The 26,915-nt window shown below is 44.0% G+C and overlaps 1 protein-coding gene across 4 annotated transcripts in view; it reads right to left on the minus strand.

The window, feature by feature from the left end:
- LOC112252776 (tyrosine-protein phosphatase non-receptor type 20-like) overlaps nt 1-26,915 on the minus strand; it is an 89,989-nt gene that overhangs the window by 17,130 nt on the left and 45,944 nt on the right. The window contains exons 1-10 of one of the 4 annotated variants that reach the window (XM_042323456.1): nt 13,111-13,259; nt 12,323-12,493; nt 12,053-12,227; nt 11,293-11,503; nt 11,154-11,191; nt 9,961-10,025; nt 9,292-9,453; nt 6,855-7,239; nt 4,364-4,485; nt 4,177-4,262 (exon numbers count right to left, since the gene is read on the minus strand). In XM_042323456.1, coding sequence (XP_042179390.1) covers nt 4,177-4,262; nt 4,364-4,485; nt 6,855-7,239; nt 9,292-9,453; nt 9,961-10,025; nt 11,154-11,191; nt 11,293-11,503; nt 12,053-12,227; nt 12,323-12,490 — 1,412 coding nt within the window. In that variant the 5' untranslated portion in view covers nt 12,491-12,493; nt 13,111-13,259. Of the gene's footprint in view, nt 1-4,176; nt 4,263-4,363; nt 4,486-6,854; nt 7,240-9,291; nt 9,454-9,960; nt 10,026-10,437; nt 11,104-11,153; nt 11,192-11,292; nt 11,504-12,052; nt 12,228-12,322; nt 12,494-13,110; nt 13,962-14,158; nt 14,599-14,728; nt 14,828-15,708; nt 15,924-16,348; nt 16,512-17,002; nt 17,089-17,351; nt 17,446-17,894; nt 17,997-26,915 lie in introns of those variants that run through there. The other 3 variants (XM_042323455.1, XM_024424356.2, XM_042323457.1) reach the window with 3 other exon arrangements.

Below are 26,915 nucleotides of genomic sequence, written 5' to 3' on the forward strand. Positions count from 1 at the left end.
GATGTTACAGGAAGGCCATAAAGATCATCAAGGACATCAACCACCCGAGCCACTGCCTGTTCACCCCGCTATCATCCAGAAGGCGAGGTCAGTACAGGTGCATCAAAGCTGGGACCGAGAGACTGAAAAACAGCTTCTATCTCAAGGCCATCAGACTGTTAAACAGCCACCACTAACATTGAGTGGCTGCTGCCAACACACTGACACTGACTCAACTCCAGCCACTTTAATAATGGGAATTGATGGGAAATGATGTAAATATATCACTAGCCACTTTAAACAATGCTACCCTATATAATGTTACTTACCCTACATTATTCATCTCATATGCATACGTATATACTGTACTCTATATCATCAACTGCATCCTTATGTAATACATGTATCACTAGCCACTTTAACTATGCCACTTTGTTTACATACTCATCTCATATGTATATACTGTACTCGATACCATCTACTGTATCTTGCCTATGCTGCTCTGTACCATCACTCATTCATATATCCTTATGTACATATTCTTTATCTCCTTACACTGTGTATAAGACAGTAGTTTTGGAATTGTTAGTTAGATTACTTGTTGGTTATTACTGCATTGTCGGAACTAGAAGCACAAGCATTTCGCTACACTCGCATTAACATCTGCTAACCATGTGTATGTGACAAATAAAATTTGATTTGATTTGAAACATGTATGCAGCATTGAAGGTCCTCAAGAACACAGTGGCCTCCATCAGTCATCTCCATCGGACCCTTTTTTTCAATTAAAGTCGCCTGAAATGACATACCCAAATCTAACTGCCTCTAGCTCAGGACTTGAAGCAAGGACATGCATATTCTTGATACCATCTGAAAGGAAACACTTTGCAGTTTGTGGAAATGTGAAATGAATGTAGGATAATATAACACATTAGATCTGGTAAAAGACAATAAAGAAAAAAACATGCACCGATCCGTAGAGGTTAAATGGAAGAGGTTTGGAACCACCAAGACTCTTCCCAGAGCTGACTGCCCAGCCAAACTGAGCATTCGGTTCAGAAGAGCCTTGGTCAGGGAGGTGACCAAGAACCCAATAGTCACTGACAGAGCTCCAGAAATCCCCTGTGGAGAAGGTAGAAGATTCCAGAAGAACAACCATCTCTGCAGCACTCCACCAATCAGACCTTTATGGTAGAGTGGCCAGACAGAAGCCGCTCCACAGTAAAAGGCACATGCCAGTCCACTTTGAGTTTGCCAAAAGGCACTTAAAAGACGCTCAGGCCACGAGTAACAAGATTCTCTGGTCTGATGAAACTAAGATTGAACTCTTTGGCCTGAATGCCAAGTGTCACATCTGGAGAAAACCTGGCACCATCCCTATGGTGAAGCATGGTCGTAGGGGTATGGGGTAAGTTGAACATAGGGACAAGGTAAATTGAGTTTCCTTGGGGTACGTGGGCGATGTTGTCCAGTGACAGTTCGTGAAGGTGCAATGAAATGGGGGTGTGGTATATGGACACCTGCTCGCCGATCATCTCCTTCCAAAATCATTGGCATTAATATGGAGTTGGTCCCCTCTTTGCTACTATAACAGCCTCCACTCCTCAGTTAAAATTTTCCACTCAATGTAGAAACATTGCTGCAGGGAATTGCTTCCATTCAGCCACAAGAGTATTAGTTAAGTCGGGCACTGATATTGGGCGATTAGGTTTGAGGTCAGGGCTCTGTGCAGGCCAGTCAAGTTCTTAAACACCAATCTCAACAAACCATTTCTGTATGGACCTCGCTTTGTGGAGCGGGGCATTGTCATGCTGAAACAGGAAAGGACTTTCCCCAAAAATGTTGCCACAAAGTTGGAAGCACAAAATTGTCTAGAATGTCATTGTATGCTGTAGTGTTAAGATTTCCCTTCACTAGGCGGCCTAGCCTAAACCATGAAAAACAGCCCCAGACAATTATTCCTCCTCCACCAAACTTTACAATTGTCACTATGCATTTGGGAAGGTAGCCTTCTCCTGGCATCTGCCAAACCCAGATTCGTTCGTCGGACTGCCAGATGGTAAAGTGTGATTCATCACTCCAGAGGACTTGTTTACACTGCTCCAGAGTCCAAAGGCGGCGAGCTTAACACCACTCCAGCCGATGCATGGCATTGCGCTTGGTGATCTTAGGCTTGTGTGCGGATGCGTGGCCATGGAAACCCATTTCATGAACCTCCAGACGATCAGTTTTTATGCTGACGTTGCTTCCAGAGGCAGTTTGGAAATCGATAGTGAGTGTTGCAACCGAGAACAGACGATTTATAAGCGCTACGTGCTTCAGCAGTTAGTGGTCCCATTCTGGGAACTTGTGTGGCCTACCTCTTCGCGGCTGACCTGTTGTTTCCACTTCACAATAACAACACTTACAGATGACCGGGGCAGCTATAGCAGGACAAAAATTTGATGAACTGACTATTTAGAAAGGTGTCATCCTATGAGAATGCACTCGATTTTATACACCTGTCAGCAATGTGTGTGGCTGAAACCTTTTGAGGATGCCAAATCTTTTCAGTCTCCTGAGGGGGAATAGACTTCGTTGTGCCCTCTTCATGACTGTCTTAAGAGTGTTTGGACCGTGATAGTTTGTTGGTAATGAGGACGCCAAGGAATTTGAAGCTCTAAACCTGCTCCACTGTAGCCCCGTCGATGAGAATGGGGGTGTGCTCGGTCCTCCTTTTCCTGTAGTCCATATCATCTAGTTTACTCTTAATCACGTTGAGAGAGAGGTTGTTGTCCTGGCACCAAACAACCAGCTCTCTGACCTCCTACCTATAGGTTGTCTCATCATTGTTGGTGATCAGGCCTACCACTGTTGTGTCATCGGCAAACTTGATGATGGTGTTGGAGTCGTGCCTGGCTATGCAGTCATGAATGAACAGGGAGTACAGGACAGGACTGAGCACGCACCCGAAGGGACCCTGTTTTGAGGATCAGCGTGGCGGATGTGTTGTTACCTACCCTTACCACCTGGGAGCGGCCCATCAGGAAGTCCAGGATCCAGATGCAGAGGGAGATGTTTAGTCCCAGGGTCCTTAGCTTAGTGATGAGCTTTAAGGGCACTATGGTGTTAAACGCTGAGCTGTAGTCAATAAATAGCATTCTCACATAGGTGTTCCTTTTGTCCAAGTGAGAAAGGGCAGTATGGAGTGCAATAGAGATTACATCATCTGTGGATATGTTGGGGCGGTATGCAAATTGGAGTGGGTCTAGAGTTTCTGGGATAATGGTGTTGATGTGAGCCATGACCAGCCTTTCAAAGCACTTCATGGCTATAGATGTGTGAGGTACAGGTAGGTAGACATTTAGACAGGTTACCTTAGTGTTCTTGGAGAGAGGGACTATGGTGGTCTGCTTGAAACATGTTGGTATTACAGACTCAGTCAGGGAGAGGTTGAAAATGTCAGTGAAGACACTTGCCAGTTGATCAGCGCATGCTCGGAGTACACGTCTTGGTAATCCGTCTGGCCCTACGGCCTTGTGAATGTTGACCTGTTTAAAAGTCTTACTCACATTGGGAGTGATCACACAGTCGTCTGAAACCGCCATCTGGTAGTAGCCGAGCAAACTTGCTAACTGCCTGCTACTCAGCACTCTATTGTCCTTCTAATCACTTGGACATCAATGCAAATGTAATGAAACATTTTATCAAACACTCCATGAGAGACCATGAGCTCATGTTGCGCAACATTTCTATAGGCTATGCAATTGTGTGAGAAAACAGAGTGATGGCCTCTAATAAAAATAGGAGAATCCCATAAGCTTTCTTTAGGCTTATTATATTTATTTCTTAACTTAACTTGCCTAATATTAAGCACATTGCTTCTCTTTACAACAGGAGTATAGTCTACCTGGCTGGTATGAATATGAACCATAGGAAAAGCGTCCTCAATTCGGTAACCTGTTTTTGCTTTGTCATTATGGGGTATTGAGTGTAGATTGATGATGGGAAAAAATATTTAATCTGGTTAAGAATAAGGCTGTAATGTAAAAAATGTGGAAAAAGTCAAGGGTTCTGAATACTTTCTGAAGGCACTGTATGTATTTTTTATTTTGGTTCCACTTACCCCGCTCTCCCCTACTGGCAACAATGTGTGATTGTTAATGAGAGACAAATGGAGAGGAGTAAAAGAGGAGAGGATGATAAGATCAGTCTTACATGTCCGAGGCTTCATGGAGCAAGTTAGTCATACTTTTGCTGGACAGGCAGCAAGCTTGATGAGAGGGTTTACTGTTACAGCTCTCCTACACACGCACCAGAGAGAGAAAGAGAGAGAGAAGTGACAGGTGAGTATGGGGGCTCCTATTTTCACAATAGACTGCAATGCTACAGTGTTGTGTTTTACCTGTCCAGCCATGTCCTCTTCTGTGAGGGCCCGCAGGTGGAGTGAGGGGTGATAGGAGGCATCGGGGGGTGAAAGTGGGGTAATGTCCTCCTCTACATCAGGTACTGGATCTGAAGTCCCCTCTGTAATCAAATACACAGGAAAAAATTATATACAGTATGACTCAATTATTTAGAAGGCCCAGTGCAATCAAAAATGTTATTTTCCTGGGTTTTATACATATATTTCCACAGTATCAGGTTGGTATAATACTGTGAAATTGTACAAATGTAATGCCCTACTTCTTTTTTTTTTTTACATGAAAATTATTTTTGTGAAGCCAGCATACAAATACAAAAAAATAATACACTATAATACATTCAATATGGAAACACTGGAAACATATTTATTCTGTCTCTGCAGTCTACTGCCCGACCATGTATTGGGCCCTACATTTGTCCTATGTCCCACTGTTCAACATTCTACATCTGTCCTACTATGTTCCACTGTTCAACATCCTACATCTGTCCTACTATGTTCCACTGTTCAGCAGCCTGATGGCCATCGGAATCAAATTTACCCTGCTCCAATTCTTTATTTAAAAAAAAATATTAACCCACCCACCACCACCCCTCTTCGGAGGACAAATATCTTTTTCGTTTTTTTAATGCCCTTTTAGTGTAAGAGCCGTTTCAAAAGGCCGCCTGAAATTTAAGCCTGTTTTGGTGAGATAGAGTTTTGGCCTGCCTGGTGAAATCACCAGACGGTAAATTTGTTAATATATTAGAGGCTACTGCCTCTATATACATAGAGTTGAAATCAATGGCCACTTTAATAATTTGGAATACTAGTCACTTTAATAATGTTTACATATTTTGCACTACTCATACTGTATTTTAGTCTATGCCGCTCCGGCATTGCTCAACCAAATATTTGTAAATTCTTAATTCCATTCCTTTACTTTGTGTATTGTTGTGAAATCGTTAGATATTACTTGTTAGATATTACTGCACTGTTGGAGCTAGAAACACAAGCATTTCTCTACACTTGCAATAATATCTGCTAAACATGTGTATGTGACCAATAATATTTGATTTGATAAGAAAGAGTTACAAACCTATCTGCCAATAACAACTAGTTTCCAGTTTTCCCCTCCCCACTCAGACCACTCCCTGAAAGTCCGAGCAATTTTAGCTTGAGAAATTGCTCTTGTTAAGAAGCTATTTTTGTTCGTTTTCAATTAAAATGGTCAAAAGTAATCATAGTAAGGTACTTAATTGTTACCCAGAAATGATTTGACATTGAGATAAAAATGGCTGCATTGGGCATTTAAGTACATTTTGTTTAGGATTTAGGCCTGCAGATTGAAATATTTACTTCGCTAAACATAGCTAAAAATAACACTTTTTAAAACCTGTTAAGCCTCCCCCTACTTTTTCGGAAATTCTGTTAAAAATCGCGCAACATTTTGGCGTCCTGCTACTCAGGCCAGGAATATAGTATATGCATATGATTAGTATGTGTGGATAGAAAACACTCAGACGTTTCCAAAACTGTTTAAATCACGGCTGTGACTATAACAGAACGTCTGTTTCATCGAAAAGCGCAGGAAAATCTGATCACTGGAGATGGAAAAAAATATCCATGCGCCACTTCCATGGATTGTTAAAGGTGAACCGTATTAAATGAGGCCGAGCTTGCAGTACCTACAGCTTCCACAGGATGTATAGAGTCTTCTCATTTGATTCTGATTTGATTCTTGGTAGATCCGACCAAAGGGAACCGATTCCCTCCGACCACCAACCTGAGGCATTGTCTCTGTGTTTTTCCGGACATTTTTTCCACACGACCAGCTATCGAATTTACATCGCCTCCTGATGATTTTTATAGCTTATTAACGTGTAGTAATACCTAAAGTTGCATTAGAAAGGTATTTCGAAGTGTTTTGTGAAAGTTTATCGTCGACTTTTTAACTTTTAAAAAATGACGTTACGTTATGAAATGCTACTTTTTTCCCGTTTATCACACAGTCTTCATAGATCGATATCTAGGCTATATATGGACCGATTTAATCCAAAAAAAGACCCAGTATTGATTATGGGACATCAAGGTGTGCCAAGAAAGAAGATGGTCAAAGGTAATGAATGTTTTATATTTTATTGTGCGGTTTGTGTAGCGCCGACTATGCTAATTCTTTTGTTTACATCCCCTACGGGTCTTTTGGGGTGTTGCATGCTATCAGATAATAGCTTCTCATGCTTTCGCCGAAAAGCATTTTAAAAATCTGACTCGGTGGCTAGATTCACAACGACTGTAGCTTTATTTCAATACCAAGCATGTGTATTTTAATGAACGTTTGCATTTTAACTAATACTATTAGCGTGTAGCGTAGCGCATTTGCATTTCCAGAGCTCTAGGTGGGACGTCTGCGTCTCAAGTAGGATCAAGAGGATTTATTAAGTATGAAACCCCAAAACAAATATTACTTTTGGATTAACTATCTCTATCTCACCAGAGGGAAGTTCCTCCTGCTGGAAATCAGGTGAGGAACATGCAGAAGGGTTGGAGAATGGCTCGGCATTGTCCGACATACGGGCTTCGATGAAGACTGACACATTTGATCCAGTGCAGGATGCCATGTTGGATCGATTGCTGGTAGCCATGTTGACTTCAGGGCAGGAGGCCATATTTGATCCAGGACAGGAAGCCATATTGGATCCAGGACAGACGGCCATGTTGTCTCCAGGGAAGGCCATAGAGAAGGATACATCAGTGCAGGGTGCTGTGTTGGCTCTTGGTATGTCTCTACAGATTGTGAGTTGGATGTTTCCCTCAGCCTGACGGAGGATATCCACCACCTTACAGTGGCTCAGACCTGATACTATTATACCATTCACCTAGAACACATTTGAATACAACAATGACACATATTTAGTACAAATATACAGTTGAAGTCGGAAGTTTAAATACACTTAGGTCATTAAAACTTTTTTTTCAACCACTCCAAAAATGTATTGTTAAAACAAACTATAGTTCTGGCAAGTCGGTTAGGACATCTACTTTGTGCATGACACAAGTCCTTTTTCCAATAATTGTTTACAGAGAGATTATTTCACTTATAATTCACTGTATCACAATTCCAGTGGGTCAGAATTTTGCATACACTAACTTGACTGTGCCTTTAAACAGCTTGGAAAAATCCAGAAAATTATGTCATGGCTTTAGAAGCTTCTGATAGGCTAATTGACATCATTTGAGTCAATTAGAGGTGTACCTATGGATGTATTTCAAGGCCTACCTTCAAACTGTGTGCCTCTTTGCTTAACATCATGGGAAAATCAAAAGAAATCAGCCAAGACCTCAGAAAAAAATTGTAGACCTCCACAAGTCTGGTTCAACCTTGGGAGCAATTTCCAAACGCCTGAAGGTACCATTTTCATCTTTACAAACAATAGCACGCTAGTATAAACACCATGGGACTACGCAGCCGTCATACGGGAAGGAGACGCATTCTGTCTCCTAGAGATTAATGTACTTTGGTGCTAAAAAGTGCAAATCATTCCCAGAACAGCAGCAAAGGACCTTGTGAAGATGCTGGAGGAAACGGGTACAAAAGTATCCATATCCACAGTAAAACGAGTCCTATATCGACATAACCTGAAAGGCCGTTTAGCAAGGAAGAAGCCACTGCGCCAAAACTGCCATTAAAAAAAGCCAGACTATGGTTTGCAACTGCACATGGGGACAAAGTTCGTACTTTTTGGAGAAATATCCTCTGGTCTGATGAACAAAATATAACTTATTGGCCATAATGACCATCGTTATGTTTGGAGGAAAAAGGGGGAGGCTTGCAAGCCGAACAACACCATCCCAACTGTGAAGCACGGGGGTGGGAGCATCATGTTGTGGGGGTGGATAACGACCCCAAGCATACTTCCAAAGTTGTGGCAAAATGGTTTAAGGACAACAAAGTCAAGGTATTGGAGTGGCCATCACAAAGCCCTGACCTCAATCCTATAGAACATTTGTGGGCAGAACTGAAAAAGCGTGTGCGAGCAAGGAGGCCTACAAACCTGACTCAGTTACACCAGCTATGTCAGGAGGAATGGGCCAAAATTCACCCAACTTATTGTGGGATTTAAAAAGGCAAAGCTACCAAATACTAATTGAGTGGATGTAAACTTCTGACCCACTGGGAGTGTGATGAAAGAAATGAAAGCTGAAATAAATCATTCTCTCTACTATTATTCTGACATTTCACATTCTTAAAATTAAGTGGTGATCCTAACTGTCCTAAAACAGGGAATTTGACTAGGATTAAATATCAGGAATTGTGAAAAACTGAGTTTAAATGTATTTGGCTAAGGTGTATGTAAACGTCCGACTTCAACTGTATTAAAAGTCATGTTTGGATACATCATCAGTCATGGATGGATCAGTCATTGATAAGTCACATGTGTGCGTAAGAGCTCTGCTACCCGACCAGAGCCCGAATAACTAGGGTACAGGCAGGACTCGTCTATCACTAATATTTTGAAGCTGAACCCTTTGTGTGTGCTCTGCTGCACAGTACAGTCATATCTGACTAAGATCATAACGAAGTGCTTCAACCTCGTCAAATATAAGACAGGAGAGATTATTTCACAGAAAATGTTTAGAGTGACAAAAAATAGCTAACAGCTAAATGCTCACTTATGTCTCTTCATTGAGCAGAGCAGCCCAAGTGGAGCCGTTGCTATGGATACTCACAGACTCAAAGCAGCCATGAGTAGAGCGCATGCAGAGCGAGCTGTGCCCAGTGAGCGAGTGACAGACATAGAGGAGCAACTAAAGGATTTACTGTACTAACGGAGGAAGTTATTTCTGATTTAGAGTTTCTGAATGTCGCAGGCATGGGTAGGCCTTGGGCTTAAAATGCATGCCTGTGCAGGGCTTTAGCGTGTGTGTACCTCGAGCAGTATGTCTCCCACTCTGAGCTGTCCATCCTGCTGCGCCATGCCTCCAGCGCATATCTCCTTCACTCTGAGCGTACTTCCGTTGCATCCTCCAATCAGAGCAAAGCCCAGACCCCCTCTCTCTGGTTTACACACATATATTTGCAAGATACAGCTCTGAGAGAGGGAGAGGTGGAAGTTACAAATCCAGTCATCGGGGTGAATGCCAACTTCCACTTAAGTCAAATTACTGTGAGAATTCTAGTTAGGAAGCCCTTATCTCACGATACTTGCAATTACAATTTATCCATTAAGTAGACACTTTTATCCAGACTGCTATAAGAGCATTCCCAATTCTCTGCCACAGGCTGAGGTAAGCAGTGTTTGAGCAGTAAAATATTAATGCATGAATCAGGTGAGAAAGCCCACACAGGCCCCAAGCCGAGAGAACAGATGACTCTAGTTTCAACCTGAGTCATCAGAGAGAGAGAGAGAGAGAGAGAGAGAGAGAGAGAGAGAGAGAGAGAGAAATATATAGAGAAAGAAAAGTTGGAGAAAGATGAGAGAGAGAAATGGATAGAGAAAGAAAAGTTGGAGAAAGAGAGAGATCGAGAAAGAGAGACAGCAAAAGAGAGAGAGTGATAGGTAGATAGAGAGACAGAGAGAGTGAGAGCTAACACTTACGTCTTGATCGGAGGTGACAGAGAGAAGTGGTCTGAATTTCCCAGTGGTTTCGGGCACGGCTTTAGCTACAGGACAAACAGAGAGACAGAACAAAATATTTCCATTTCAACGGACAAAAAAGGTTTGCTATATTATGTAACCAAAAGGCCAGTGCGGCAGGTAAGGTATATGATAGCTCCTGCTCAATGTTCCTGAATCCTGCTCAATGTAACTTAATCTACTGAGAGATAAAAAAACAACAACTTGCAAGTATTAGAAACATACATCATCAATAATTCATAAGCAAAGGTACCACAACCAATACAGACGTATGATCAAACAAGATCAATCTAACACATATTCATTCCTGTTTGACCTTGGATAATGTTCTATCCCTCCAGTCACACAAAAAAAGCCTCTGCAAAAGCTGTCCACGTCAAACAAAAGTAAAACATTCCCCTCTGGTGATGATATATTCAGAACAGGACAGGAACTCACGTTGACCTCTCTCCTCTGTGGCCATTTTGGTGCGTAGGTGTCCTCTCGGTAGGTAGACAACACTGTCCTTTCAGACTGCCCCTCTCTTGTCCCTCTACCTCACCCCTCACTGTCAACAAACAACTAGTGTGTGTGTGTGTGTGTGCGTGTGTGGTCTAATACCCCAGTGGAGGTTTAGATGCTCTGTAATAATTAATCCTGCAGTGGCAGCACAGGCCCTGTCCGTCAACAAACACACACACACTGTCTGTCAGCACCGGGCTACGGCTACAAACACAGACAAAGAGATGCGAGAGGAGAGAGACCAATAACAAATATTAGCGAGAGAGAGGTCCCACTGAAATACTCCCTTTGCTCCTCCTTCTTCCACTCTCTCAGGTCACTGAGACCTGGACACAGACAGACAGGACACAGAATCACACACCGTAATGTTGAAAGACCAAACCATGAAGCTTCTATCTCAGGTAATATGGTTATTTAACCTGGTAATGATTGATCTGAGGATAGCATCTACTTCGTCATTGAGGCATCAACCTGCCTGGTTACAAACTTCTCATTACATCAACTTAACCCATTGCAACACTTAGCCAACATTCCAGTGTTTCAGTTCGTGTCTGTTTCTATGTGAACCAGCAGTCATATACACTGAGAGTCCTGAACTGAACATAGTGGTCACCGGGAGGTTAAAGCACCTCACTACATGATCTTATACGCACCATTACTCTTGGCTTTGGGAGTCACAGGCTGGTCATCTCTACAAGAAACAAGAAAGAAAGCAAACAGACGGATCATTTAACAAAAAAAATGCATGCATTCCTACAAAACACACACACACACTCAGGAAACCCCACACACCTGGTGACCTTAAGTTTCACTTTGCGCGGAGCAGTCTCGCAGGCCTTGACAGCGTCCTCCAGAGTCATTCCCATGGTGCATCGGCCACAGATGTACAGGATCCTGTCGTTTGGTTGGACGCTGCCTTCCTCACAGGCAGGTGAACCAGGAACCACCTCCAGACAGTAGATCCCCTGCCATTTGCTGCCTATACCACCCGTCAGCTTTATACCTGAGAGATGTGTTCATTAGGGACAAAAACAGAAGAAAAAAGAGTGACCAGAGGATACACGACCTAAACAACGGAATGTTTTCCATTGCAAAGTGTTTGCTACGGCGTGCCCTAATGAGCACCATCCAGATTTTACAGATATAATACAGACAGAAAGGTTGAAATTGTAACAGAGCACCTTTTCCCTGCACCTGTGCATCTGTTACGCACAGCAAGTGTGTCTTCTTAAGTCCGTGCCTCCTTAATGAGTTTGTACAGCACCGACGAAGCCGAAACGTACGCTCCTTTCTTTGTTTAGCACTTCGCAACGAGGATCTTTTGATATCCGTTTGAGCATGCATTCAATTTAAGTATATTTTTGCATCTCGACCTCCTTGGTTTTCCCTTTTCATGGTTTGAGTACCTACGTAGTTCAACACAGATTTTTTTTCTCCCACGCACCGGCCACCATACATTGCAGCCTGAGCGCAGACCCTCACACTGGCTTCCTATAATATAGTTCTCCCATCTGATAAATACTAATAGTCACGCTCCCATTCAGTGTTTTACCAAGCTGTCCAGTCGGTGTCTTGTGCAGTATGATGTCTTGCAGGTTGTCTGGAAAAGGTGGAGCGATCAGGTTGGTCACCGCCCTCCCCAGGATCAAACTCAGTCTCCTAGGAGACGACCTCAGGATCGACATGGCAACCTCATCCGTCACATTCGTCATATCCTGGCCATTGACCTGGGAGTGGGGAATATGGGAGAGACAGATAAAGATAATGTGTGCCTATGTGTATATGTTTGTCCATGTGTGTGTGCCCATGTGTGTGTGCATACCGTGACTAGTCTGTCCCCTGGTCTGAGCCGTCCGTCCGTCTTAGCAGGGTTGTCCAGTATGTCCTGAATGTAGTAGCAGGCATCCAGTTTGCTGCGTGTGATGGTGAACCCAAAACTACCGCTCCACGACTTGGTCAGAACCACACACATCTCAAATTCCTTCATCATGCCCTGGATGGAAAACACAAAAGACAGTGTCCAGGCCTTTGTTCTATTTTCTATCTCTGCTGTTTTCTTTAGGGTTTAGGCTTGGGTTTTTGTGAACGCAGTTGTGAAAAGTGCTATTTCGTTTTTTTTTTGTAATTGTTTTTATAAATTTTAAATTAAAATTCAACTTCATTTAACTAGGAAAGTGAGTTAAGAAAAAAAAAAGAAGATTTACAATGATGGCCTACACCGGCGACGCGGGGCCAATTGTGATTCCCTATGGGACTCCCAATCACGGCCAGATGTGATACAACCTGGATTAGAACTAGGGGCTGTAGTGACTCTACAGTCCCTGGTTCAAAATTCAGACCGCTGTGCCACTCGGGATCCCTATGAATAAAGTTCAATCAAATGTCACTAGAACAAAAAATTCTGCACACTGGTATATCCTCCCAAAGTGTTGTTTAATCGGACAACATTTCAACCCAAAACTAGGGCTGCGTCAGGAAAATAATACTGACAGATGTATTTTTTGTTCTACATTATCCTCTTTAATCCAGCATCTAGGAAAGTGATTTTATGGATGTGATTAAACAAAAATAAAGAAATAAAAAAGTAATGTCATTGACATTAAGTCTCACTTTTCTGGGATCCTCCTCATTCTCATCCTCATCTTCGTCCTCCTCCCCTTCTGTCTCCTGTCTCCAGGTAGGGTGTGTGTGTGGGAGAGGTGCAGCCTGAATGGGGGGAGAGAGTGAGGACAAGGAAGGCTGGGGAGAGGGGTGGCGTGCGGGGGTTGCGAGGGGGCAATGTGTCAGGGGGCTGGGGATTGTATTGGATGACTGAACGAGTGATGTTGGAGGCATTGGTAGTCTTGAATGTGATGCTGTGTTTACGATCGGAGGTGATGTTGTGCTTACGATCGGAGGTGATGCTGTGTTTACGATCGGAGGTGATGCTGTGTTTACGATCGGAGGTGATGCTGTGTTTACGATCGGAGGTGATGCTGTGTTTGCAATCAGAGATCCTGGAGTTGGGGTTGGAGGTATAGGAGAAGAGGCTGGGAAGAGGAGGTGTAGCATGCTGGGGCTGGAGAGGATGCACCGAGTGGCTGATGTTGAGGTCAGACATCCTAGAGGAAATGCTGGATGTAGGCCTAGAGGAGGGCTGAGCTGGTGTCTGCTGGACAGAGGTGGTTTGCAATGACAAATTGGGGTTTGTTGAGCTTGTGGTTTTCAAGGACAAGCTGTGGGGGATGGAAGTACTTTTGGGGGTGGTGGATCGGACCCTAGTAGGGGGGGTGGATCTGGTCCTGGAGGTATGAGAGGTAGTGTGTGGAGCCACACTGGGGGTACATGAGGTGTTTGAGGTAAGGCTAGAGGGCCTGTCCGAAGTCGAACTGATGGTCAAGTACTCTTTATCAGCCAGAATGGTTATTCCATCACCCATAAGGCAGTATGTTAAACTGCCGTCCGCCTCTTCTCTGATGCCACTGGAAGTACATACAGGGTTCATTAACAGTTGTGTGTGTGTGTGTGTTTGCCTTTGTATTTATTTGCATTTAATTGATCCTTTAATTACACAGGTAAATCGCATTGAAAATAAACATGTATTTTACGAGAGCAACCTGTTTCTAAAAGGCAGCAATCAATAATTTGTTCTGTACTTAAAATGTTACATCAACGTTACCTGGTGTACACGGGACTAGTACTGGTCTTGGCCCCAACAGATGCCGAGCTCATTTCTTCGGAACCTTCCTCGTCCACAACCGACAACTCTTCACTGTCTCCTGCGTCACTTCTGCTGGCGAGGGAGATGGGGGAAGGGGGTGAGGGAGAGGGTGAGGAAGGCTGGTTCTCGGCTGCGTCCATCTCACTGTCTTGACTATCCTGACTCTGTTGAGTCTTCGGACCTCCAGAGGGCTCAGGGGATTTGTCTGTTTGTCTGGCCTGCCTGGAGGCTTGGTCCTGGGCTTGTGATGTCTGCATTGGCTCCTTCTGGGCCTGGTTTTCCTGGTTGTACTGACGGTTCTGGTATGCCTGTAGTTTGAGCAGCTGGCTATAATCTTCCCCTAGCCTGATGTCTAGAGACTTGGACCTCACCCCACGGGTTGGAGACAAGAAAGGAACCTATTTGAAGAGAGAGATACCACTCAGTGCTCAATTCTCAGTGCGTGTAGGTGTGTGTGCATGTGTCTATTTATCTGTGAGCCTGTTTTTCTCTGTGTGTGAGAGAGTGTGTGTGTGTGTGTGTACTCACCAGTGTGTCAGCATCCAGTTGAGACAGTACTCCAAAAGCAGGTCTGCAGAGAGTCAGGCGGACCTCAGACGGAGGCCCACGGAGCAGGAACAACACCCTCTGTGGATGAGCGGTCAAGGGTCAGTACAAGGAATTTTTTGGTATGTGTGTGGTTCAGTCTGCTGGGGAGGGCAGGGGCATATTGGTCGGGAGTTCTCTGTATCTGCTGCATTTATTGGTCAACGTACTTTGTGCACTAACGTAAATATGTATGGTTATTTTGGTGGGCCACAGACACATGCAGTACCCCTTTGCCACCAAGCATTCCCATGACAACAGCTAATTTGCATGTTAACGACACTGCCGTCTCAGTCCGACCGCTGTGTAATCCATAGTTCAGAGCCATAGGTGAGACGTGCAGAGTTCATTTCCGATAGATCAGATTAGGGGATTAACTGTGATGTGGCACAGAGAGCAAAGGAGGGAGAGAGAGAATGCTGAATAAAGCATGGAGCTAACATACAGAGAGACGCACTGCATTCTAACACTAAACTAAACCTCTTTTCAGAAACTACAACAAAATATTGCATGCACTAGCTAGATACCTAGATGACACGAATGGAACTACCCAAACTCTCTGGTTAAAAATCGCTCGCCTCCTCTTAAGCCTCCACGAAATCATCACTCGTCAAAATAATCTGTGATGCCGGTGCGCCAAATCATAATTCGTTAAAAAGAACATATAAAAAGACAAAGAACGCCATTGGTGACGCTCTTGCGCCTCATCGGTAGACATCCCCCCTCCCCATCCCCTCTCTCAGATTCAGCAAGGCACGCCAACATATGAAAATATTTAACACCGAACCCTGACATTCACAACCTAATCTCAATACAACGCTAACTCTAACCACCTCATTCACACTCACCAACAGGACACAATTCTTCATATCTGGCTTGAAGGACAAAGATAAAGAGATTTGTACAAGAAAGACATTGTGTACCTGGTAGCTGAGGCCTTTAACCCATTGTCCATTAACAGCCAATATGACGTCTCCTTCTCTGATCTGTCCTGACTCCTTGGCTGGTTGACCCTGGAAAAGGGTTTTGATCCGCACCACACTGCTGCCCTGGTCACAACCACTGTTCAACTCACTGATGTAGAAGCTGAAGCCCAAACCACACAGGCTCTTCTTCAACAGCACCTCCAAAGTGTTGTCTGAGAAGAGCGCAAAGGGTCATCATTATTTTCAGAGTGTTTGAGAGAGGGGGAGGGTGATTCAGCTTCACATCATTATTTACATGCACCAACAAGCATTTTCTGCTGTAAAACTCATTCCATTTCATTGTAGCCCTCCACCAGACTGGAATGTGTGTAAAACAGTAAAACCAAGACCGAGGTCTGTACATATGTACGGACGCACGCATATGCACAGTGCTGACACACACGCACGTGCAGACACACACTGAGCTATAAGGCATCAGTGTGTCAGCTCTCAGGGGACTGGGGGTGTGTCGGGGCTGTCTGTGACAGCCAACACAATGTAGCTGTCAGATAAGTCACAGCCACCTCGGGGGAGTCTGTGTGTGTCTGCCTGGTTGTGTGCCTTTGTGTTTGTGTGTGTGTGTGCCCTCTCCTCTCACCATCAGTGACAAAGCTGTAGTCCTTGGTCTTGCCACTCAAGGTCATCTCCATGGAGCTGTCTCTCCTGAGACTTCCTGATTGGCTCTGTGAAGCTGAGCGGGGGCGATTCGCTCCCGCCCCCAACACCACCTGGGGCTCCCTCTCTAAAAGCAGACTCACCACCTAACACACACACACAGTGAACATACACACAGCGTTCATACACACACACACAATGATCATGCACACAGAAAAAACAAAACAGCTAAAATCACAGAATTCTGTCCGACAATAGGGAGAAAGGGTTAAGACAGTGCTGTTTAGAGACTCATTATGCTAGTGAAGTCATGTGAGAAAATAGCTAGATTTGTTATGTTATTTGTTTTTGTCCTGGAATCTGGGAGTTACGTAACCCAGTGATTGGACAGGAGGTGACTGGGCTAAGCTAAGCTGTCTGTCAACACTATGTTAGAGATGTGGCCCAGGTGTCAGTGTAGAGCATGCTAATGTCAGCAAGCCTAAAGGCTGTGGCTAAAGCTCATTAGCAAAAGCTAAAATAACAACAGCTGTAAACATATGGTTTTCCCTGCCACTGCCAAGAGAGAAGGAGTGAGAACTAAATAGAAGCGAGACTAAAGAGCGAGAGAAAGATGGAGTGTGTGCGTGCATCGTACCTCTCCAGTCTTCTTCAGGCACTCCACGGCCTGTTTGTGTGTTACACCTCGTAGGTTGGACCCATCAACTTCCAGCAGTCGGTCACCTGTCATACATACGCACATGATTGATTAGTGATGTCTGGTTACCTATTTGAATGTGTGAAGCTAGTCTGGTATTGGTTGATTAGTGATGTCTGGTTACCTATTTGAATGTGTGAAGCTAGTCTGGTATTGGTTGATTAGTGATGTCTGGTTACCTATTTGAATGTGTGAAGCTAGTCTGGTGTTGGTTGAGTAGTGATGTTTGGTTACCTATTTGAATGTGTGAAGCTAGTCAGGTATTGGTTGAGGAGTGATGTTTGGTTACCTATCTGAATGCGCCCGTCCTGCTCAGCAGCGGCCCCTGGCACCAGACTCTTGATGTATATCCCCTCGTAACGAACACAGGTGTTCATTCCACCCTGTAGGGCACAACACATACTGTATCCCATACTGTACTGTATATATTATATCATAGCTTCTACCCCTGGCCCTAGCCTCAGACTACTGCCTCTAAAACTAACACGGGTGTTGACTCCCCTACAGAGAACATATAACATACTGCATTAAGTATAGGAGACTGCGAGTAGGGGCTAGGCAAAGGCACCTAGGGATTGTTTTGATCATGACCCCTAAACCTAAACCCTAGCATGACCCCTAACCTCCACCCTATAGAAGAATATGTACTGTAGATTGGTGTGACTGAGACAGTAGTAGTATTATAGGTGGAAATTAGGAATATAATTACTAGAAGCGACAAAGCAATTTGACTGGAACACTCATGGGTACACCTTCTAGTTATTCTGTTTCTATGGCATGGCCAAGGTGTGGAGTTGGGAAGCACTACTGTAACATATATAGATTTACTCACAGCTACACTTATACCCAGGCTGCCGTTGGCCTTCTTCAGCTCCACCACAAGCTGTTCCCTGGCTCTCAGACTGCAGAGAGAGGGAGACCTGGAACACACCTCCTGGAGGGGGAGGGAGAGGGAGAGAAAGAGGGAGACAGGAGGGGAAAATGGGGAGACAGTGAGAGAGATAGGGGAGGTGATAAGGGGTAGGGGGGTGTGTGAGAGAAAGAGAGAGAATATGAACGAATGCCAAGAATGCTATCACGTCGTGAATTCTACAGCTCGTTTACAATAACGTCGTACAAATCAAATCAAATTTATTTATATAGCCCTTCATACATCAGCTGATATCTCAAAGTGCTGTACAGAAACCCAGCCTAAAACCCCAAACAGCAAGCAATGCAGGTGTAGAAGCACGGTGGCTAAGAAAAACTCCCTACAAATAAACGTATTCCAGATTTCCTGAACTCCAGCCTTAATCCAGTTATCCATTAGCCACGAACATGACCGGCTAACCTATTATCCCATTAAGTCTCTTGAACAAGTAGCATTTTCCAAGAATTTCCCCTCAGGGACAAAAAAAAATAATCACATCCTATACCACACAACCATTCTGTTAAGGTTGTCAATAGCGTTAAAAACACACAAAATTCATATGAACAACACAACCCTTCACTTGACCTCTTCACCCAAGGGTTTCCAGCATACACAGCTTTCGACAGCTGCTATGCTATAGCTATATCATGGACTTAATGAGCCATTCGCAGTTTCACTGTACCGGCCGTGTGTACTTAAGGGTGTTTCTAATACAACCGTGCTTCTACACTTTCATGCTCAGAGTTTGTTCTCGACGAGTGTTCTATTGAGTACGTTCTTGTGGGGACGAGAGTGCGGAGAAAGCATCAAATATTTCATTTGATATTGCACTCGCACTCCGTTGCTTCCCTGATGTCCTTGCTGTGTCTGAATCCTGGCTTAGGAAGGCCACCAAATATTCGGAGATTTCCATACCCAACTATAACATTTTCCGTCAAGAGAGAACTGCCAAAGGGGGAGGAGTTGCAGTCTACTGCAGAGATAGCCTGCAAAGTAATGTCATACTTTCCAGGTCCATACCAAACAGTTCGAACTTCTAATTTTAAAAATGAATCTCTCCAGAAATAAGTCTTACAGAAAACGTTTGACCTCTGTCATTGCCAACAAAGGGTATATAACAAAGTATTGAGATAAACTTTTGTTATTGTCCAAAATACTTATTTTCCACCATAATTTGCAAATAAATTCATTAAAAATCCTACAATGTGATTTTCTGGATTTTTTTCCTTCATTTTGTCTGTCATAGTTGAAGTGTACCTATGATGAAAATGACATGCCTCTCTCATCTTTTTAAGTGGGAGAACTTTCACAATTGGTGGCTGACTAAATACTTTTTTTGCCCCACTGTATATCCATCCTGCCCTGCCTATCTAAGGTCTTCAAAAGCCAAGTCAACAAACAGGTCACTGACCATCTCGAATCCCACCGTACCTTCTCCGCTGTGCAATCTGGTTTCCGAGCCGGTTACGGGTGCACCTCAGCCACGCTCAAGGTACTTGAGCGATATCATAACCGCCATCGATAAAAGACAGTACTGTGCAGCCGTCTTCATCGACCTTGCCAAGGCTTTCGACTCTGTCAATCACCATATTCTTATCGGCAGACTCAGTAGCCTCGGTTTTTCTGATGACTGCCTTGCTGGTTCACCAACTACTTTGCAGACAGAGTTCAGTGTGTCAAATCGGAGGGCATGCTGTCCGGTCCTCTGGCAGTCTCTATGGGGGTGCCACAGGGTTCAATTCTCGGGCTGACTCTTTTCTCTGTATATATCAATGATGTTGCTCTTGCTGCGGGCGATTCCCTGATCCACCTCTACGCAGACGACACCATTCTGTATACTTCTGGCCCTTCCTTGGACACTGTGCTATCTAACCTCCAATCGAGCCTCAACACCATAACACTCCTTCCGTGGCCTCCAACTGCTCTTAAACGCCAGTAAAACCAAATGCATGCTTTTCAACCGTTCGCTGCCTGCACCCGCACGCCCGACTAGCATCACCACCCTGGATGGTTCCGACCTAGAATATGTGGACATCTATAAGTACCTAGGTGTCTGGCTAGACTGTAAACTCTCCTTCCAGACTCATATCAAACATCACCAATCTAAAATCAAATCCAGAATCAGCTTTCTATTTCGCAAACAAAGCCTCCTTCCCCCACGTTGCCAAACTTACCCTAGTAAAACTGACTATCCTACCAATCCTCGACTTCGGCGATGTCATCTACAAAATAGCTTCCAATACTCTACTCAGCAAACTGGATGCAGTTTATCACAGTGCCATCCGCTTTGTTACTAAAGCACCATATACCACCCACCACTGCGACCTGTATGCTCTAGTCGGCTGGCCCTCGCTACATATTCGTCGCCAGACCCACTGGCTCCAGGTCATCTACAAGTCCATGCTAGGTACAGCTCCGCCTTATCTCAGTTCACTGGTCACGATGGCAACACCCACCCATAGCACGCGCTCCAGCAGGTGTATCTCACTGATCATCCCTAAAGCCAACACCTCATTTGGCCACCTTTCCTTCCAGTTCTCTGCTGCCTGTGACTGGAACAAATTGCAAAAATCGCTGAAGTTGGAGACTTATCTCCCTCACCAACTTTAAACATCTGCTATCTGAGCAGCTAACCGATCGCTGCAGCTGTACATAGTCCATCGGTAAATAGCCCACCCAATTTACATACCTCATCCCCGTACTGTTTTTTTTCTTTACTTTTCTGCTCTTTTCCACACCAGTATCTCTACCTGCACATGACCATCTGATCATTTATCACTCCAGTGTTAATCTGCTAAAATTGTAATTATTCGCCTACCTCCTCATGCCTTTTGCACACAATGTATTTAGACTCCTTTTTTTCTACTGTGTTATTGACTTGTTTATTGTTTACTCCATGTGTAACTCTGTGTTGTTGTCTGTTCACACTGCTATGCTTTATCTTGGCCAGGTCACAGTTGTAAATGAGAACTTGTTCTCAACTAGCCTACCTGGTTAAATAAAAGGTGAAAAAAAAAGTTTTGAGAATTGACATATATATTAATTTTCACAATGTCTGCTGCCTCAGTTTGTAGGATGGCAATTTACATATACTCCAGAATGTTATGATTAGTGATCAGATGAATTGTAATAAATTGCAAAGTCCCCAAAAACATTTCCAATGCATTCCAGCCCTGCCACAAAAGGAAAAGCTGACATCATGTCAGTGATTCTCTCATTAACACAGGTGTGAGTGTTGACGAGGACAAGGCTGGAGATCACTGTCATGCTGATTGAGTTCGAATAACAGACTGGAAGCTTCAAAAGGAGGGTGGTGCTTGGAATCATTGTTCTTCCTATGTCAAACATGGTTACCTGCAAGGAAACACAAGCCATCATCATTGCTTTGCACAAAAAGGGCTTCACAGGCAAGGATATTGCTGCCAGTAAGATTGCACCTAAATCAACCATTTATCGGATCATCAAGAACTTCAAGGAGAGAGGTTCAATTGTTGTGACGAAGGCTTCAGGGCGCCCAAGAAAGTCCAGCAAGCGCCAGGACCGTCTCCTAAAATTGATTCAGCTGCGGGATCGGGGCACCACCAGTACAGAGCTTGCTCAGGAATGGCAGCAGGCAGGTGTGAGTGCATCTGCACGCACAGTGAGGTGAAGACTTTTGGAGGATGGCCTGGTGTCAAGAAGGGCAGCAAATAAGCCACTTATCTCCAGAAAAAACATCAGGGACAGACTGATATTCTGCAAAAGGTACAGGGATTGGACTGCTGAGGACTGGGGTAAAGTTATTTTCTCTGATGAATCCCCTTTCCGATTGTTTGGGGCATCCGGAAAAAAGCTTGTCCGGAGAAGACAAGGTGAGCGCTACCATCAGTCCTGTGTCATGCCAACAGTAAAGCATCCTGAGACCATTCATGTGTGGGGTTGCTTCTCAGCCAAGGGAGTGGGCTCACTCACAATTTTGCTTAAGAACACAGCCATGAATAAAGAATGGTACCAACACATCCTCCGAGAGCAACTTCTACCAACAATCCAGGAACAGTTTGGTGACGAACAATGCCTTTTCCAGCATGATGGAGCACCTTGCCATAAGGCAAAAGTGATAACTAAGTGTCTCGGGGAACAAAACATAGATATTTTGGGTCCATGGCCAGGAAACTCCCCAGACCTTAATCCCATTGAGAACTTGTGGTCAACAAACAAAAACCCACAAATTCTGACAAACTCCAAGCATTGATTATGCAAGAATGGGCTGCCATCAGTCAGGATGTGGCCCAGAAGTTAATTGACAGCATGCCAGGGAGGATTGCAGAGGTCTTTGTCATGGGAATTGTACAATTCCTATATGTGTTCATTAACCAATTCAATTAAAATCACTCTGTCTGTTTCTAAGAATTTGTAAGATCCTTATTTGCATAAAATAGACAGAAACCAGTCTATCAAAAATGAGTCAATAGCATTTATTCTAGGAGCGCGCTGCCCATAGAACCATGTACAACAGCTTATATATCATATACATTTTAAAACCTATCTCCTCCTCTCGACCAGGACAAAGCAGGTTCAAAAGTTAATTCCAACCTACTAGCGCACACTCATGACACACACTGTATATGGATTAACTCCTGAAGTCTCACCATAATTTATCACTACTTAGCAGACAGTTCCAGATACAGAAAACCTGGAGAGGCTTTCACTGTCTTATTTGATCGCCACAGAGTTATAGTTGAGTCGGTTCAAACATAGGTTAATGACTCTCTTTGCTTACTTAAGAAACACACTCAGAAAGACACTGAAGCAGCAAACTTTGTGGAAATTAATATTTGTGTCATTCTCAAAACTTTTGGCAAAAAAACAAAAACAATTGATATAGAGTAAAATCCATGTGCAACACAGCAAAATAAGCTGACCGAAAGAACTTTAAAAGAACTTTCCTGGAATCCATCGCCAGCACTTGTCGGCAATCGCAAACGCCATCAACACTAAGTTTGTCAAGATGTCCAAGTCATTTCCACTCCTCAAACATTCAGCTCTATCTCCTTTCCTGCCAGGCCCCTCACTGGCCACCATTTCATTGGGGGATCTGTATAGTAGACTGGCCTCCATCAACTGTCATAAATCCCCTGGCCTAGACATGATTCCTCCAAGAATATTGAAGAAGTTTGCATGCGAGATCAGCGTTCCTCTCTGTGACATCATCAACAGGTCCATAAGTTATCATCCCTGGACAATGGAAAGAGACTACTGTTGTCCCCATACCGAAATCTACCCCACAAAACATTGAAGAACTGAGGCCGATCTCATTAACATCTCAACTGTGAACAGTTTTCTGCACACTGGATCCTGAGGGACATCACACCGAAACTAGATCCTACGCAGTTTGGCAGCCGACAGAACTGTTCCATTGCACACTGCCTGGTCAGTATGATGAACTTTGTAACACTTTACTTTAGGTGTCCTTATGAATGCATATCAATCAATCAAATGTATTCATAAAGCCCTTTTTACATCAGCCGATGTCACAGTGCTGTACAGAAACACAGCCAAAACCCCAAACAGCAAGCAATGCAGATGTAGAAGCACAGTGGCTCGGAAAAACTCCCTAGAAAGGCCAGAACCTAGGAAGAAACCTAGAGGAACCAGGCATAAAGCCTTTATAACAGCTACTTAACACATTATAGCATTTGTCATAAGCAGTTTTGAATTGTTATGAGTAACAGCATAAGATGATATAAAACTAGTCATAAGGGGTGTTCTAGATGACTGTTCATCCTGTTGTCATATGATTGAATGTCAACTGTTAATAACAACTGCTATTACACAGTCTGCATGACAAATATGATATTACATGCTACGTAACAGTCTACATACCAGGTACTATAACAGGTGTTATGTAATTTACCAACCTCTGCGTCACAATATTACAGTTAAATGAAATGATTGGCATCATAACCATGTCAAATGCCATTAAAGTGTGCACAGACTCTTTAACATCAAACTCTGACGCCCTCTGGTGGCATTTTCTAAACAACGCATAACATTGTATACTACCCTCATAAAGTACATTTCAGTTTCAAAACTATAAGTCCTACAAACACATCCTTAATACTGTTAGAAGGTTAAGAACTGAGAACACAGAGGCCAGTGCACTTCAGAGCTAAAACCAAGCTATGAGGTCGAAGGAATTGTCCGTAGAGCTCCGAGACAGGACTGTGTCGAGGCGCAGATCTGGGAAAGGGTATGAGAACATTTCTGCAGCATTGAAGATCCCACTGTTCTTAAATGGAAGAAGTTTAGAACCACCAAGACTCTTCCTAGAGCTTGCAGCCCGGCCAAACTAAACAATCATGGGAGAATGGCCTTGGTCGGGAGGTAACCAAGAACCTGATGGTCACTCTGACAGAGCTCCAGAGTTCCTCTGTGGAGATGGGACATTCCAGAAGGACAACCATCTCTGCATGGTAGAGTGGAAGCCATATGGAAGCCACTCCTCAGAAAGAGGCCCATGACAGACCGCTTGGAGTTTGCCAAAAGGCACCTAAAGGACTCAGACCATGAGAAACAAGGTTTTCTGGTCTGATGAAACCAAGATTGAACTCTTTGGCCTGAATGCCAAGTGTCACGTCTGCAGGACATCTGGAACCATCCCTACGCTGAAGCAATGTGTTGGCGACATCATGCTGTGGGGATGTTTTTCAGCGGCAGGGATTTGGAGACTAGTCAGGATCTATGGAAAGATGAACAGAGAAAGGTACCGAGCGATCTTTGATGAAAAGCACTCTGGAGCAGGTTAGGACCTCAGACTGGGGCGAAGGTTCACTTTTCAACAGGACAACGACCCTAAGCACACAGCCAAGACAACCCTGGAGTGGCTTCGTGACAAGTCTCTGAATGTCCTAGACTGGACCAGCAAGAGTCCGGACGTTAACCCGATCTAATATCTCGGGAGATCTGAAAATAGCTTTGTAGCAACGCACCCCATCCAACCTGACAGAGCTTGAGAGCATCTGCAGAGAAGAATGGGAGAAACTTCCCAAATACAGGTGTGCCAAGTTTGTAGCGTCATGCCCAAGAAGACTCGAGGCTGTAATCGCTGCCAAAGATGCTTCAACAAATAACTGAGTAAAGGGTCTGAATACTTATGTAAATTTGATATCAGTTTTCATTTTGAATACATTTGCAAACATTTCGAAAAACCAGTTTTTGCTTTGTCATAATGGAGCATTGTGTGTAGATTGATGAGGGGGGGAAACTATTTATTCCATTTTAGATTAATTTTGACTTAAATTAGCTAGAAAATCTATGGCAAGACTTCAAAGTGGCTGGCTAGCAATGATCAACAACCAACTTGACAGAGCTTGAAGAATTTGAAAAATAACAAAGCTCTTAAAGACTTACCCAGAAAGACTCACAGCTGTAATCGCTGCCAAAGGTGATTCTGACACGTATTGCCTCAGGGGTGTGAATACTTATGTAAATAAGATACACTACATGACCAAAAGTATGTGGACACCTGCTTGTTTGAACATCTCCTTCCAAAATCATGGGCATTAATATGGAGTTGGTCCCCCTTCTCTGCTACTGGAAAAAGCCTCCACTCTTCTGGGGAGGCTTTCCACTAGAAGTTGGAAATTGCAGCGAGAGCAGCCACAAGAGCATTAGTGAGGTCGGGAAATGATTAGGCCTGGCTCCCAGTTGGCATTCCAATTCATCCCAAAGGTGTTCGATATAGTTGCGTTCAGGGCTCTGTGCAGGCCAGTCAAGTTCTTCCACACCGATCTTGACAAACCATTTCTGTATGGACCTCGAATTGTACACTTGGGCATTGTCTAACAGAAACTGTAAAGGGCCTTCCCTAAACTGTTGCCACCAAGTTGGAAGCCTAGAATCATTTAGAATGTAATTGTATGCAATAGCGTTAAGATTTCACTTCACCGGAACTAAATCCCAGACAATTCTTCCTCCTACACCAAGCTTTACAGTTGGCACTACGCATTTGGGCAGGTAGCTTTCTTCTGGCATCTGCTAAACACAGATTTGTCCATTGGACAACCAGATGGTGAAGCATGATTCATCGCTCCAGAGAACGCATTTCCACTACTCCAGAGTCCAATTACGCCAAGCTTTACACCACTCCAGCTGACGCTTGGCATTGTGATCTTGTTTGGCTTGTTTGCGCCTACTCGACCATGAAAACCCATTTCATTTAGTTATTGTGCTGACGTTGCTTCTAGAGGAAATTTGGAATTTGGTATTGACTAGAGGTCGACCGATTAATCGGAATGGCCGATTAATTAGGACCGATTTCAAGTTTTCATTTAAATCTGTATTTTTGGACACCGATTTGGCCAATTTTTTTTAAACCTTTATTTAAATCTTTACACAGGTGAAAACAATGAACAAAAATGAAAGACAGAGCTACGTTCCAGAACACAAAGAAACAGGGCTACAAGGGAGGCTCCTGACGACCCAACGGCACAGGAGGATGGAGCAGGCGGGGGAGCAGAGGAGGATGCCTACCTGCGGGTAGAGCCTTGAGGATGAAGAGGGCTGTAGGGGACCGGTTTTAACAGAGAATGTCACGACTTCTGCCGAGGTCAGTTCCTCTCCTTGTTTGGGCGGTGTTCGGCGATCGACCTCACCGATCTTCTAGTCATCGCCGTTCCATTTTTCATTTTCCATTTGTTTTGTCTTGTTTTCCCACACACCTGGTTTTCATTCCCTCATTACGTGTTGTGTATTTAACCCTCTGTTCCCCCCATGTCTTTTTTTGGTATTGTTTGTTTGTAAGTGCTTGTGTACATGTTGACTGGTGCGCATCGGGTTTTGTACCCAAGTTGTTATTTTCTTGATGCCGTTGTCTTTGGAATTAAACTGCTCCGGCTATTACCTAGTTCTGCTCTCCAGCGTCTGACTTCCCTGCCACCAGTTACGCACCTCTTACAGAAAACC

Source organism: Oncorhynchus tshawytscha, linkage group LG06 (assembly GCF_018296145.1).
Source record: "Oncorhynchus tshawytscha isolate Ot180627B linkage group LG06, Otsh_v2.0, whole genome shotgun sequence".
NCBI lineage: Eukaryota > Metazoa > Chordata > Actinopteri > Salmoniformes > Salmonidae > Oncorhynchus > Oncorhynchus tshawytscha.